General features: G+C 39.9%; 1 protein-coding gene across 8 annotated transcripts; it reads left to right on the top strand.

Annotated features, from left to right (window-relative positions):
* Positions 1–635: 635 nt before the first annotated feature.
* LOC113414577 (uncharacterized) lies at positions 636–10,299 on the top strand. 8 transcript variants are annotated; one of them, XM_087960006.1, is made up of 6 exons: positions 666–952; positions 1,884–1,912; positions 2,878–2,971; positions 4,121–4,243; positions 5,420–5,668; positions 7,599–10,299. In XM_087960006.1, exons 4-6 carry the CDS (start codon positions 4,177–4,179, stop codon positions 8,945–8,947), a joined length of 1,665 nt encoding a protein of 554 aa, XP_087816132.1. In that variant the 5' UTR covers positions 666–952; positions 1,884–1,912; positions 2,878–2,971; positions 4,121–4,176; the 3' UTR covers positions 8,948–10,299. The 8 variants fall into 8 exon arrangements, with proteins under 8 accessions (XP_087816127.1, XP_087816173.1, XP_087816168.1 ...); XM_087960032.1 differs by lacking the exon at positions 2,878–2,971; XM_026671525.2 differs by lacking the exon at positions 1,884–1,912.
* The last annotated feature ends 2,672 nt before the right edge of the window (positions 10,300–12,971 follow it).

The raw sequence follows: 12,971 nt of genomic DNA on the forward strand, positions 1-12,971 counted from the left end.
CTGGGTTGTAAATTGTTTATACTCTAACCCAGTATTTCTCAAGTGTGGCAATTTTTAAGATGTGTGGACTTCAACTCACAGAATTCCCCACCCAGCTGGTGCACACATATTGAAGCTTCCAAGCCTGAGAAATGTAGCAGTAATAGTCCAAGCATATATCAATGTTGCAAGGTTGTTGTAACCTAACACCCTAATCCCATCCCCAACTCTCATACTGCAGTATCCAAAATCAAGGCTGTGTTTTGCACAAATACTTTCAAAAACGTTTTTAGAAAAGGCTTCACACAAAATATTACTTGAGTTTGATACAAGCCCGAAATCTGTAATTATTGTCTACTTATTTTGAAGAGAGGGAGGAACATCTTAACTACGGTAAATTGGGGGGAGGGGAACGACGACGACGGACTTCTAGACCACGGGTCTCCAACCCTGGCAATTTTAGAAGGCTGAGGAATTCTGGGAGTTGAAGTCCACAAGTCGTAAAGTTGCCAAGATTGGAGAGCCCTGTTCTACAGCGACTTTCCTGATACCAACACCACCATTTTCTACCTAGGCAAATGAGCAAAGCCGCTCCTCCTCTCCCTTTCTCTCTCTCTCTCTCTCTCTGTGCTATTGGCTCTTCCTTGGTTAGACCCGCCCCGGAAGCTGGTATTTGAAAATGCAAGCAAGGTTTCCTGAGACCGGGAGGGGGGAGAGAGGAGGGTTTATATTGGATTTTACAAGCTCGAAGGTGGGAGAAAAGGGGTTGGACGGACCTAGTGAGTGTTGGGAGAGGGGTTTCCCCCCCCCAAGAGAAAACCCGAAAGAGGCTGAGAAGCAGATCGGATGGATAAGAAGACCAGCTGCCTCTCCTTGTCATCCCCCGTAGCCCCAGCTCGTAAGAAGGGACCAATTTTCCTTCCTCTGCGCGTCTGAAAGTGGAAAAGGGGACCTTTGCAATACCTGGTGACTGGTGGGTTTTGTCGTCTCTCTGAACCTGCCCTCCCTCTGGCTTCATTAAACACCCGTGGAGAGATAAATTTACAGGGAAAGCTTAGCTGAAAATCTGCAAGGAGTTTATCGGGATATCGATCACAAGCGGGTCGACCTCTTTTATCATGGTCTTATCAGAGGGATGCGGTTGGAAGACGAGAAAGGGTCGGAGGGGTGGGCTAGGGGCCACGCCAAGTGAAGCCTAAGTCCAGGCAGATGGCAGGGAACAAAATCTGCAGCTCAGGAAGTAAGTTTGTAATATAATTCTTAGCTGGGACCTTTTCCCCTTAAAGCTTAGAGTGATTCTGGGCTGGTGGCTTAGCTTTCACTACTACTAGTTTGATGGCTGCAATCTTTTGTAGATAAAATCGACCTAGTTTCCATGATGCATGAGGTTATGGCCAGGCTAAATTATTATAACCTATACCTTGAGATTGTTCAGACAGCAGTTGAAACAGGATGCAGGATGTGTGTGAGTGAATGTACGAGGAAGGGAGATGTGGAGAGAGAGAAATGAAGCATTTCAATCATGTTATGCATATTCTTTGCCAGTACCATTAATTGCATATTTATTTCCAGATTCCATTTAGTGTTGAACTTTAGTCATTAAAACCTCACATGGTTTAACTTGAAATAATTCCTTTCCTCATATTAAGTTTTGTGGATTCCGAGCTTGGCTTCAGAATCCCTGCTTTCCTACTCACCCCAAAAAACGTTGTTCCTGATGAACATTGGGCTTTGAGAGTTGAGACATTCAGCAGTTTGTTCTTTTTGTTTGTTTGTTTTTATTTAAAAACAAAAAACCCCCCATTGCTTTGTTTGCTTCTGCTGCAAGGAATTTATCATCATTCACTCATTTTTCAAACTACATCTCTATTTGTATTATCCTAATGTTCTTTATTTTTTTCCAGAAATTATACTACTACACCAATATTTGCAGGTGGGATTATTGTAGCATTAAATATTAGTAAATTTAAAAATGCAAGTAATTTTCGTTCTGCATTTAGTTATCATTGTGGCAGATGTTGCCACAATGATAATTAAATTTCTGATATCTAAATTTCTGATAGAGTCATAAATGTTAAATGTTACAATGTTTGAATTTACTTCAGTGCATTTTAGAGAATATGAGATATCTGTATATTTGCTCAATAATCTCTATCGAGGTCTTGCAAAGCAAGTAAAAATCCTTATTCCCTTATTGGAAAGAGCAGGGAAGGTATAATTAATAACAAACAATTATTTCAAAAATAGACATACACACTTTAATGTATACATAATTTGTATGTAATTAGATCAAAATGGACTGTAAAGAAAATTACTGTGGAAAGAAGTGAGATGTTGTTTACGTGCTGTTAACAATTGGGGTCTTAATTTTTTGTATAACTATAGTTCTGTTTTGCACAAAACATATAAGGGATAGTATTGTTTGCCCTTCCACTTATACTCAGACATTGAGGATGGACATCTCTAGTTACAGCTCTATACACAAATACTTTTTTTGCACAGATCAGGACTCTATTTTTGGAGCACTTCAGTTCTCACAGTTTACCATGCTTTTTGTACTGATGAAAGGGATAAGGAAGCATGCGATAATTGTATGCAGTAATTAGAGGCTTCTGTTTCTTAAAGTCATCTGGACACTAGTCCTAGATCTAACCTGTTTGGGAATACATCCCCTTTAATTAAATATTTGGCAGGTGCATTTGTACAACATAATAAGCTTGGGTAGAATTAATCTCTTAGATATTTTTTTGTAGTTTACCATAGCAAGCAAACCCTGCTGTTAAGATATACAGGTAGTCCTTGACTTATAACCAGTTAGTAACTGTTTAAAGTTACAATGGCACTGAAAAAAGGGACTTATGACCACTTCTCATACTCATAACTGTTGCACTATTCCAGGGCTATTTGATCACCATTGGAACCTTCCCAGCCATCTTTTGACAAGCAAGTCAATGGGGGAAACTGGATTTGTTTAATAGCTGTGGCAGAAAAGGTCAGTGATTAGTTTTTCTAGAGCAGGGGTCCCCAAACTTGGCAACTTTAAGACTTGTAGCTGGCTGGAGAATTCTGGGAATTGAAGTCCACAAGTCTTAAAGTTGCCAAGTTTGGGGACCCCTGCTCTAGAAGAAGCTGGAAAAATTCAAACAAATTTCAATACAGTAACATTACTTTTATGTATAAATTCATTGTATATTATTTATCTGTTTTATCATAAAAAGCAACATACAAAACATTGTAAAAGAAACAGGAAAGAATAAGGATTGTAAAATTACTTAACTAAGATAAATACGTATAGCTGGGAATTTTGGCAACTTCTGTTAATCCATCACATTACATGTGGCATAATTTGTTGATTATCTTTCAGAAGAGAAAACCATATTTTGTGTGTTACTTGTTGTAGTTTTGATTTATCATGGTAAGATCTGTCATAGGAGATTTTACTCAATTTTATTTTACAAAAGAGCCACTCCAACAATGGAAGAATGTGGACATAAGTAATTATATGGATAATAGTAGGAGAGAGAGAAGACAGAGCCTGAAACCATCAAGGATTGTAAACTCACCTTTATTTCAAGTGATAATCTATGACAATTGTTTTGCTGTTAGATCATTTGTATTGAAATTCTATAAGAATTCCTGCTCTACTTTATTCCCACCTTACAAACAAAAAGACTGAATTTTAATGAATTTGTGGTTTTTTTCTTACATTTGAAAAACTTAGGTGATAATGTTTATTATAGAGAGGTGGAAAGAGATGTTTGGGCCACTAAGTCCAACAACTTTGAAAATCAGGGTTTTGATAACCAAACCTGACATCAAAAGGAAGCATGAAAGAGCTTTCTGTTGCACAAATTTGTGGAATTGGATATCACTTTTGTAGGGTGAGTCTAGCCATAAGAGGACATTTTCATTGACTAAAGTAAGGAAAGTTCCTTATCTGTCTTCTTGAGTCAACTGCATGCAAGGTTGCCATGAACAATGTGTAACTAGTTTCCAACAAAAAGCCTCAATAAATTTAATATATACATTCAAGTAATTCAGTCCTGATGTTCCTCTAGCATGTGCTAATGGGGCTACTAAACAGAATTGGATCTTTAAAAAAATTTAGGCACTTTCAGCTTTTTTTGCTTTATCTTGAAAGGATTCATTCCTACTACTGGAAAAGAAAACTTCTAACAAGACGAAGCTCCAACTAACATGGAAAGGAGACTTCTGTGTGCTATAACCAAGGAGGTGGATAAAACAGTGGATGTCTGCTTCTTGGGTAATGAGGAATGCCCTTTTCTGTATCTTAAGTTTCATTGTGCTCAGCTAGGGCTTCTTCCTTCAGAGAGCAGAGAGATTGATGTATGCTTACAGCATCCACACTCTTTGATCGCTAAATGGAAATGGGTAGACAAAATAATTTTCCCAAGTTTTAATGAGTGCGTCAACTCTGAAAGGAGTCTGGCTAAAGCCATCTTGGAGGCTCTGGGGTTGCCACACACTGGTGGGAGGGAGAAAATAGATGGGCTTTTGTAGCCAAAACAATCAAGTTTTCCTGTGGGAACCAATGACATTCACACAGGGGGCTGGCCAGAGGAGGAGACAGTAACCAAGCAACTGCCTGCACTTGGATTGGACAACATGATCAGTGACTGGGGGGGAGAAAGGAAAGCTTTTACTTTTAATTAGGCGCAAGCCACAGGGAAAACTCAAAGTCGGCTTTCACCAGTTTGTGCCAATATAAATCATTCTTTGAGGAACTTTGCCTGCCTTAGAGTTTTCCTTTCTATGGGTGCATTACTGGAACATTACTTGACATTGTATTATTTGGTCTTTTAAAAGCAGACTACCAAGGCCACCCACATGATCTAAATTTACAACATACATTTAAATTCTTTTCGAACTTATTTTATTTAGGTCTTTGGGATATGAAAAAAAGGAAGGAAAAGTGAAAGGCCTGATTGCAGTGAAAGGAAGGAGACGAAAAAACCCAGATATCCAACATAGCTTTACTGAACACAATTATTTTTGAAACATATTTGGGCTCAATAAATATATTTTCTTATGTATCTGGGGATTCTTTTACCTCCTTCACAATTGCTTAAATCTTTATCCTAGAATGCTTGATAACATTGGGGGGGTGGGCTTTTAAGCAGTCATGGTTTTTCATAATGACTAGAGGCAACAGTGTTGGAAAGCATATCATTGTTGTTTTTCCCTTTTATCTTATATACTATACTCGGGTAAATTTCAGGCTATGGAAGAGAGAGGAAAAGTATGCTCAAAATTTTGGATTCCTAATCTGATGTATGCATGAGACAGTTAAATGCCTTCTGAAATGTGCTTTTTTCCCCCCACTTAATTTCATCCACACATACATATAGAAAATAATTTTGAAGTTGCATATTTTCTATTTGGGGGAACAAATTGGGTGTTTTTTTCATTACTCCAACAGGCCAGGAGGATTTAATCAGAATCAGCAAGGAAAGACATATACCAGAAGATTCAAAACCAATGGAATTATATGGCAAGTCAGCCTGTAAAGGAAAAGATTGTGGCTTCCAGAACTGGGAGTGGTCAAAGACCTTAGCAAGCCAAGAAAGAACAAAAAATGCCCCAGGAGAGAAACCAAATAAAGCCATTCCCTGCAGAGAAGGGAGCCCAGTTCCTTGTGGAACTGGTGTCCAGTTGAGAATTGACACTGGTAAGGACTATGGGTATATTTTATGAGCTTTGGTCATTTTTTATCATCTTAACACTAAGCCACATCTTATTTTCATTATGGTTTGTTGAATAAGTTACTGTGTACTTACGTACTTACGCAATTTCTGGGCTGCTTCAGTTGCAACTGGCTTCACAAAGCATAGTTCCATTTCAGTAAACTGATGATAAAATACAGTAATCAAATATAACCATAGTAATTCCAATTATATCATGCTTAGAAACAGCATTCCTAGAAAACAGATCAAGAATTATTATTGAGGGAGGAGGGGAATCTCATTTCTCAAGTCAGTCTTATGCAATTTCTTGGCTGGCCTAGTCTTAATAACTTTGTTAAATTGCAAGAGGGTTGGTGCTGGGCTCATCATAGCAGGAATGTTCATCCATAGCAGTGGGGCAGCAGGAGAAAAGGCTTGGCTTTGTGCTTGATGGTTGCTCTCTTTGGAGTAGGGATTCCAAGAGAATCTTCCCATCTAGGTTTGACTGGTACTGCTGGGAGAAGCCTGTCCCAAAGGTATTCAGGCTCCAGGCCATATACAACTTCCAAGGTGCCCATTGGTACTATTACATTCAATTATCTGGATTTACTTTCAGACAAAATGGGGAAAAAAGTATAGCACAACATAAAAAACCAACAACATGGACGTAAAAGCTACTGCCTACACTTGCTAAAATAATACAAATCAAAACACTGAAATTCAATGAGATCCCTAGTTTGTGACATTTTGGTGAAGTTACCAGACGTGGGATGCAATACTTCAGACCACCACAAATGATACCAAAGTTAGAAGTCTGTTTGCTACCATCTACAGTCATCTGGATTCTTGAAGCACCAAATTGTTAGCCTTAATTTTTGATGCTTTTAGGAGAGCTAATGGAGCACGATACCTCACATGATTGATAATTTGCAAGCCCACGCTCGAGATCCGAATGCTGCTGTGTGATGGGGTGAGCTCCCGTGATTTGCTCCAGTTCTTGCTGACCCAGCAGTTCAAAAGTATGCAAATACAAGTAGATAAATAGGTACTATTTTGGTGGGCTCATTAATGGGACCAGGCAACAGTGATGTCACTGGCTATTCCTTTTAACCCAGAAGCACCTCAGCGCTTCCGATACAACAATGACAATGAGGAGAGCTGCTCGAGCCCAACAAAATTTAACTTGGCCAGTGGAAAGGACGATTAGATATGTTGTAACACAATAGAGGTCAATTGATCCAGTTAGCTAATGCTCAATAAAATTCATCCTCAAACCAGTTATGCATAGAATTAAAGCTAACTTGACACAGTGAGTTGTGGGCATGCCTAAATCTAGACATTCTGTTTTGATTACTAGAGAAAATCCCCTCTGAGATTCTTTCACTATACCTCCTCCTTTAGACACAAATTTGATCACACTATTATACTATTTGGGTCTGCATTCTTCTTTTCCCAAGCTAATTCCCATTACAGCTATAGTGGTGAAGCTTCTACTGCTGCTTTCTTTTCAAAAGGGGTGGAATTAGTGATACAATAAAGCTTACCAGTATTTGACTGACCCATAAGACTTATAAGATATCAGGTATTTCATGAAAAAAGTGGGGTAGAGAGTAAGTTTTCCTAAAATAGCAGTTGACCCAATTAAAGCAGCAGTGTGCTGTCAAAATAATTGCTAATGAGATGTAGAGTACTGAGATTCTAGCTGATTATTAAGCATGTTGCAGAAAAGAGCCATTAAGATTATATTTGTCGCTGTAAGTCAAAATCCTAATGGAAAGAGATATAAACCCTGTAACAGATTACTTAGGAAGGACCTAGAGGAATAATTAACTGTTGGGGGGAAAAGTTGACCCCAAGAAACTAACTAGGTATATAACCTAATGTCTGGTGGTCCTACTTAGAAATGTTGTTGTATTTCTGTTTTTATTCCCGTAGATAATGGATGGAAGAGTGAAAATGATGGGAAACAATTGGAAAGAGTCAAATCTGAGGAACTGAAAGAAAATTTTTGGAATCAAAGTAGACCAACGGGAGAAGAAGGAAGTTTTGTGGAGAAAAGAGGTGATAAATCTATTACTTCTCAAGTTAGAAGTTTCAGTGAAACCCCAGTTCAGCCTAGCAGCCAAACAGATAAGAGATGTAACAATTGTCTGAATATTCACCAGTTAATCCACGCAGAGGGGAAGTCAAATAAAAACTTCAAATTTGGGAAGAGCGTGAATTGGAACCAAAACCTGGCTGATGGCCAAGCATTTCTGGAAGACAAGAAGTTCTATAAATGTTCGGAGTGTGGGAAGGGCTTCAGTTGCAGCTCAAGCCTCCCTGCGCATCAGAGAATTCACAGAGGGGAGAAGCCGTACAAATGCTTAGAGTGTGGGAAGAGCTTCAATTCAAGCACAAGCCTTTCTTCCCATCAAAGGACACACACCGGGGAGAGACCCTTCAGCTGCTTGGATTGTGGCCTGAGCTTCCGGGACCATTCAGGCCTTATCAAACATAAGCGAATTCACACTGGGGAAAAACCCTACCATTGCTCAGACTGTGGCTTGAGCGTTAGCACTCAGTCAAGCTTGGTTAGACATCAGAGAGTCCATACAGGAGAGAAACCGTATCGGTGCACGGAATGCGGGAAATACTTCGGTCAGAGCACGGACCTTACTTCGCATAGAAGAACCCACACTGGGGAGAAACCCTATAAATGCTTAGAGTGTGGGAAAAGCTTCAGCCGAAGCACAAGCCTGACTTTGCATCAGAGAATCCACACTGGGGAGAGGCCATACAGCTGCTTAGACTGCAACAAGAGCTTCTCTGATCAGTCAAGCTTTATTAAGCACGAGAGAAGCCACACAGGAGAGAAGCCATACAAATGCCTGGAGTGTGGGAAGAACTTCAGTCGGAGCACAAGCCTTTCTTCCCATCAAAGGACACACACCGGAGAGAGACCTTTCAGCTGCTTGGATTGTGGCCTGAGCTTCCGGGACCATTCAAGCCTTGTGAAACATAAGCGAATTCACACTGGGGAAAAGACGTACAGCTGCTCAGACTGTGGCCTGAGTTTTACCACTCAGTCCAGCTTGGTTAGGCATCACAGAATCCATACAGGAGAGAAACCATATCCTTGCTTGGAGTGCGGGAAGTACTTTGGACAGAGCACAGATCTTGTTTCGCATAGAAGGATTCACACAGGGGAGAAGCCCTATAAATGCTTAGAGTGTGGGAAGAGCTTCAGTCGAAACACAAGCCTAACTTTACATCAGAGAATACACACCCGGGAGAGACAATAGAGATTGCAGTAGGAAAAGCTTTTGTTTTGTCAAGCAGAAAACCTATGTAGAGAAGAAGTCATATTTATATGTGCAGAAAGATCTTCAGAGAACAAGCATTACTTCAAAGTATTAACTTGGACTTTTCACCAACCTATGTAGTCTTCATTTACTTAATTGTATTTTTGAAGGTAGCCATCTGAAAGTTATTTTGTTGATACTGGTCATTCAAATATAGATTAGAAATAGATTGGTGATTCTAAGGCATTGTTTAAATTGAAAAGTATGAGTAATCAAATTTTACATTGCTTGCAAAGAACGTTCTTTTTGAACAAAAAGTAGACAGAGTATATACCTGTAAGAAATTTTTGAACATTTCCAGAGCAGCCATCTAAATTTAATAAAATAATTGTGTAGCATAAAACAAACAATGCTGTTTCCCTGGCAGTGCCAGTCATAGTTTTTACAAGAAGAGAATGGAATTAGTCTGATAACCTACAGAAAGGAGAGCAGCATCCAAATGCAATTGCAAGGGAGGGGAAAGCTTTAATATATTAAAGCTTTAAAGGTCTGTAATTGATTACTGGGAATTTTTAATACATTCCTGGAGATAAGCTACGGTACATAATGGGACTTAACCTCTGAGTAGGTTTGCATAGAATTGTGCTGTAAGCCAATAAAAGGTCAAAGTGGAAATGCAGATGATTGAAATTGGACTGAATATGTTTGACAAGGTCTGTTCTAAGTTGGGGCAAGGGCAGAAGGGAAAAAGAAACACCAGCAATTAACCAAAGGATAAGCAAGTAAAATGCAAAAGGGAGCTTCTGAGATAAAGGAGATCTTGAGGAAAAAAGTTGGTACTTTAAATTGCCTACTGCATACTTATTTAGGTCAGTAAATATAGATAGTCCTTAATCAGCAATCACAGTTGAGACCAGCAACTCAGTCACTAAATAAAGTGGTCACTAAATGAGATGACTGCTAATGATCTTACATCAGCTTTCCTTTGCTTTACAGACCTGTGAAGATCATAAACTTGAGGACTGGTCTCAAAATTACTTTTTCATCACTGTCATAACTGAACAGTTACTAAATGAGAACTGCCTCCGATGTCAAAATATGCAATAGCTGTAAAGGGAAAGTCATAAATTCCATAAAAGATGTAAAGTACAGGCATTAGCAGAGTGAAAGGTTAGATTCCTTGTTGAATAATATTGCTGAAATTGTGTGACTTCTTAAGATGAAACAGAGCAGTTAGGAAACTGAGCATGTTTCTTATGAGATTGTTTCATTCTGGATTATTTATTTAATGTAACTTAAATCATTGATTTAAAAAATTGAATCACCAAGAGATTAAAATCCTACTGTTACACTTTACATCTCTTTCTTAATTAACTCTTTTTGTATATTTTTTAAGTTGGGTTTCAAAACTGATCACTAAAACAAATTAATTTGACCACTCTTTTACTGTTTCTAAATAATATACTTTATGTAATGTTTTAAGGTATCTTGATGTGTATTGATTTAGGAAAATAGTGCAGCTAGGAACTATATATTAGGAACATCCACTCGGTCACCTATTTTCTTCTGTTTTGCTTGATCCAGCTTGACTACCATAGAAGCATAAAGGTAGCAAACTGACTTTGGTCTAAGAAACTAATACTCAATCTAGAACTTTCAAGATGTAATGAGGTTGCACAAAACCATGTTCTTGGAATAAAAAAATGGGGGGGGGGGAATCATGGGGGGACAAATTTGCCTGAATTGTTAAAAGTACTCTGGTTGGTTAACATGAACAGGTGGGCAGCTTATTCCTGTCTTGCTTAGGTCTTTAACTATGATTAGCTTATTTATACTCCAGATAGGTGACTAACTCTAGCAATGAATCTCTTTCCCACAATTCTGTCCAATGTTTGGGCAGCCCAAGCAGTCAGCTATCCAACTGCCAGCCCAGAGGTGTTTCATCTCCTGCCATCTCCATGTCTTTGGAGCCATTATTTCATTGCAGTTAAAAATGGGGTAGAAAAATCTATTCATGCCACACCTAACTATACTGCACCCAACTACTTCAGTTCATTAAAAAAGACACACACACACCCTATGTGTGCCAAGTGCTTGAGGTGTTCTATTAAACAATATTTTTTAACTCATTGTATGCTGGCATTCTTGAAGTTTGGGGCAGAAAGATTTAAGATCACTCAACTTAGTGGTTTAACTAGAGTAATAAAAAGGAACATCCTGTCGTAGAAATTTTAGATGGACCAAAACTACTTAACTATTGTTGAAAGAGAAAATGATGTTTTCTAGTTTTCAAGCTTCCCCATTAACAATATCTCCCTGCTATGGAGCTGCTTGGCACAAATAACCTTAGAGGCTGTTCTTTGCACTTTCAGGTTGTCTAAATTTTCCACTGCTGTTAACACTTATTGTACCCTTCATTTAATTGCAACTGAATTAGAGATGCTATATGTTAAACTATGTTTGTAGCAAATAGTTATATAGCCAGTTATACTTACTAGCCTGCCCAACACTTGAGAACTGGCTATATTTATCTGATGATCCACCAGTTTCTGCTCTAATACACTACTAATCTTGATAGCTATTGAGAAGGTCCCTTGGGTTGAAATACACTGCTCAAAAAAATAAAGGGAACACAAAAATAAGACATCCTAGATCTGAATGAATGAAATATTCTTATTAAATACTTTGTTCATTACATAGTTGAATGTGCTGACAACAAAATCACACAAAAATTATCAATGGAAATGAAATTTAGCAACCCGAGGTCTGGATTTGGAGTTACCCTCAAAATTAAAGTGGAAAAAAACACTACAGGCTGATCCAAATTTGATGTAATGTCCTTAAAACAAGTCAAAATGAGACTCAGTAATGTGTGATTTCCCTACAATGCCTGGGCATGCTCCTGATGAGGTGGCAGGTGGTCTCCTGAGGGATCTCCTCCCACACCTGGACTAAAGCATCCCCCAATTCCTGGACAGTCTGTGGTGCAATGTGGCGTTGGTGGATGGAGCGAGACATGGTGTCCCAGATGTGCTCAATTAGATTCAGGTCTGGGGAACGGGCGGGCCAGTCTATTCGTCTTGCAGGAACTGCTGACACACTCCAGCCATATGAGGTCTAGCATTGTCTTGCATTAGGAGGAACCCAGGGCCAACCGCACTAACATATGGCCTCACAAGGGGCCTGAGGATCTCATCTCGGCATCTAATGGCAGTCAGGCTACATCTGGCGAGCACATGGAGGGCTGTGTGGCCCCCTAAAGAAATGCCACTCCACATCATTACTGACCCACTGCCAAACCGATCATGCTGGAGGATGTTGCAGGCAGCAGAACATTCTCCACAGCGTCTCCAGACCCTGTCATGTCTGTCACATGTGCTCAGTGTGAACCTGGTTTCATCTGTGAAGAGCACAGGGCGCCAGTGGTGAATTTGCCAATATTGGTGTTCTCTGGCAAATGCCAAATGTTTTGCAGTGTTGGGCTGTAAGCACAACCCCCACCTGTGGACTTCGGGCCCTCACACCACCCTCATGGAGTCTGTTTCTGATTGTTTGAGCAGCCACATACACATTTGTGGCCCGCTGGAGGTCATTTTGCAGGGCTTTGGCAGTGCTCCTCCCGTCCCTCCTTGCACAAAGGCGGAGGTAGCAGTCCTGATGCTGGGTTGTTGCCCTCCTACGGCCTCCACGTCTCCTGATGTACTGGCCTGTCTCCTGGTAGCGCCTCCATGCTCTGGACACTACGCTGACAGACACAGCAAAGCTTCTTGCAACAGCTCGCATTGATGTGCCATCCTGGAAGAGCTGCCCTACCTGAGCCACTTGTGTGGGTTGTAGACTCCATCTCATGCTACCACTAGAGTGAAAGCACCGCCAGCATTCAAAAGTGACCAAACCATCAGCCAGAAAGCATAGGAACTGAGAAGTGGTCTGTGGTCACCACCTGCAGAACCACTCCTTTATTGGGGATGTCTTGCTAACTGCCTATGCTTTCCACCTGTTGTCTATTCCATTTGCACAACAG

Source organism: Notechis scutatus, chromosome 1 (assembly GCF_049901735.1).
Source record: "Notechis scutatus isolate UNSWTSFEM ecotype Mainland chromosome 1, rNotScu1.2, whole genome shotgun sequence".
Taxonomy (NCBI): Eukaryota; Metazoa; Chordata; class Lepidosauria; order Squamata; family Elapidae; genus Notechis; species Notechis scutatus.

What these genes read in the sequence shown, in the direction of transcription:
- LOC113414577 (XM_087960001.1), top strand. Translation starts at nt 4,177, where the DNA reads ATGGAAAGGAGACTTCTGTGTGCTATAACCAAGGAGGTGGATAAAACA. An exon ending in AGTGGATGTCTGCTTCTTGG is followed by an intron (nt 4,244 to 5,419) that starts GTAATGAGGAAT and finishes TTACTCCAACAG; the next exon opens with GCCAGGAGGATTTAATCAGA. An exon ending in CCAGTTGAGAATTGACACTG is followed by an intron (nt 5,669 to 7,598) that starts GTAAGGACTATG and finishes TTATTCCCGTAG; the next exon opens with ATAATGGATGGAAGAGTGAA.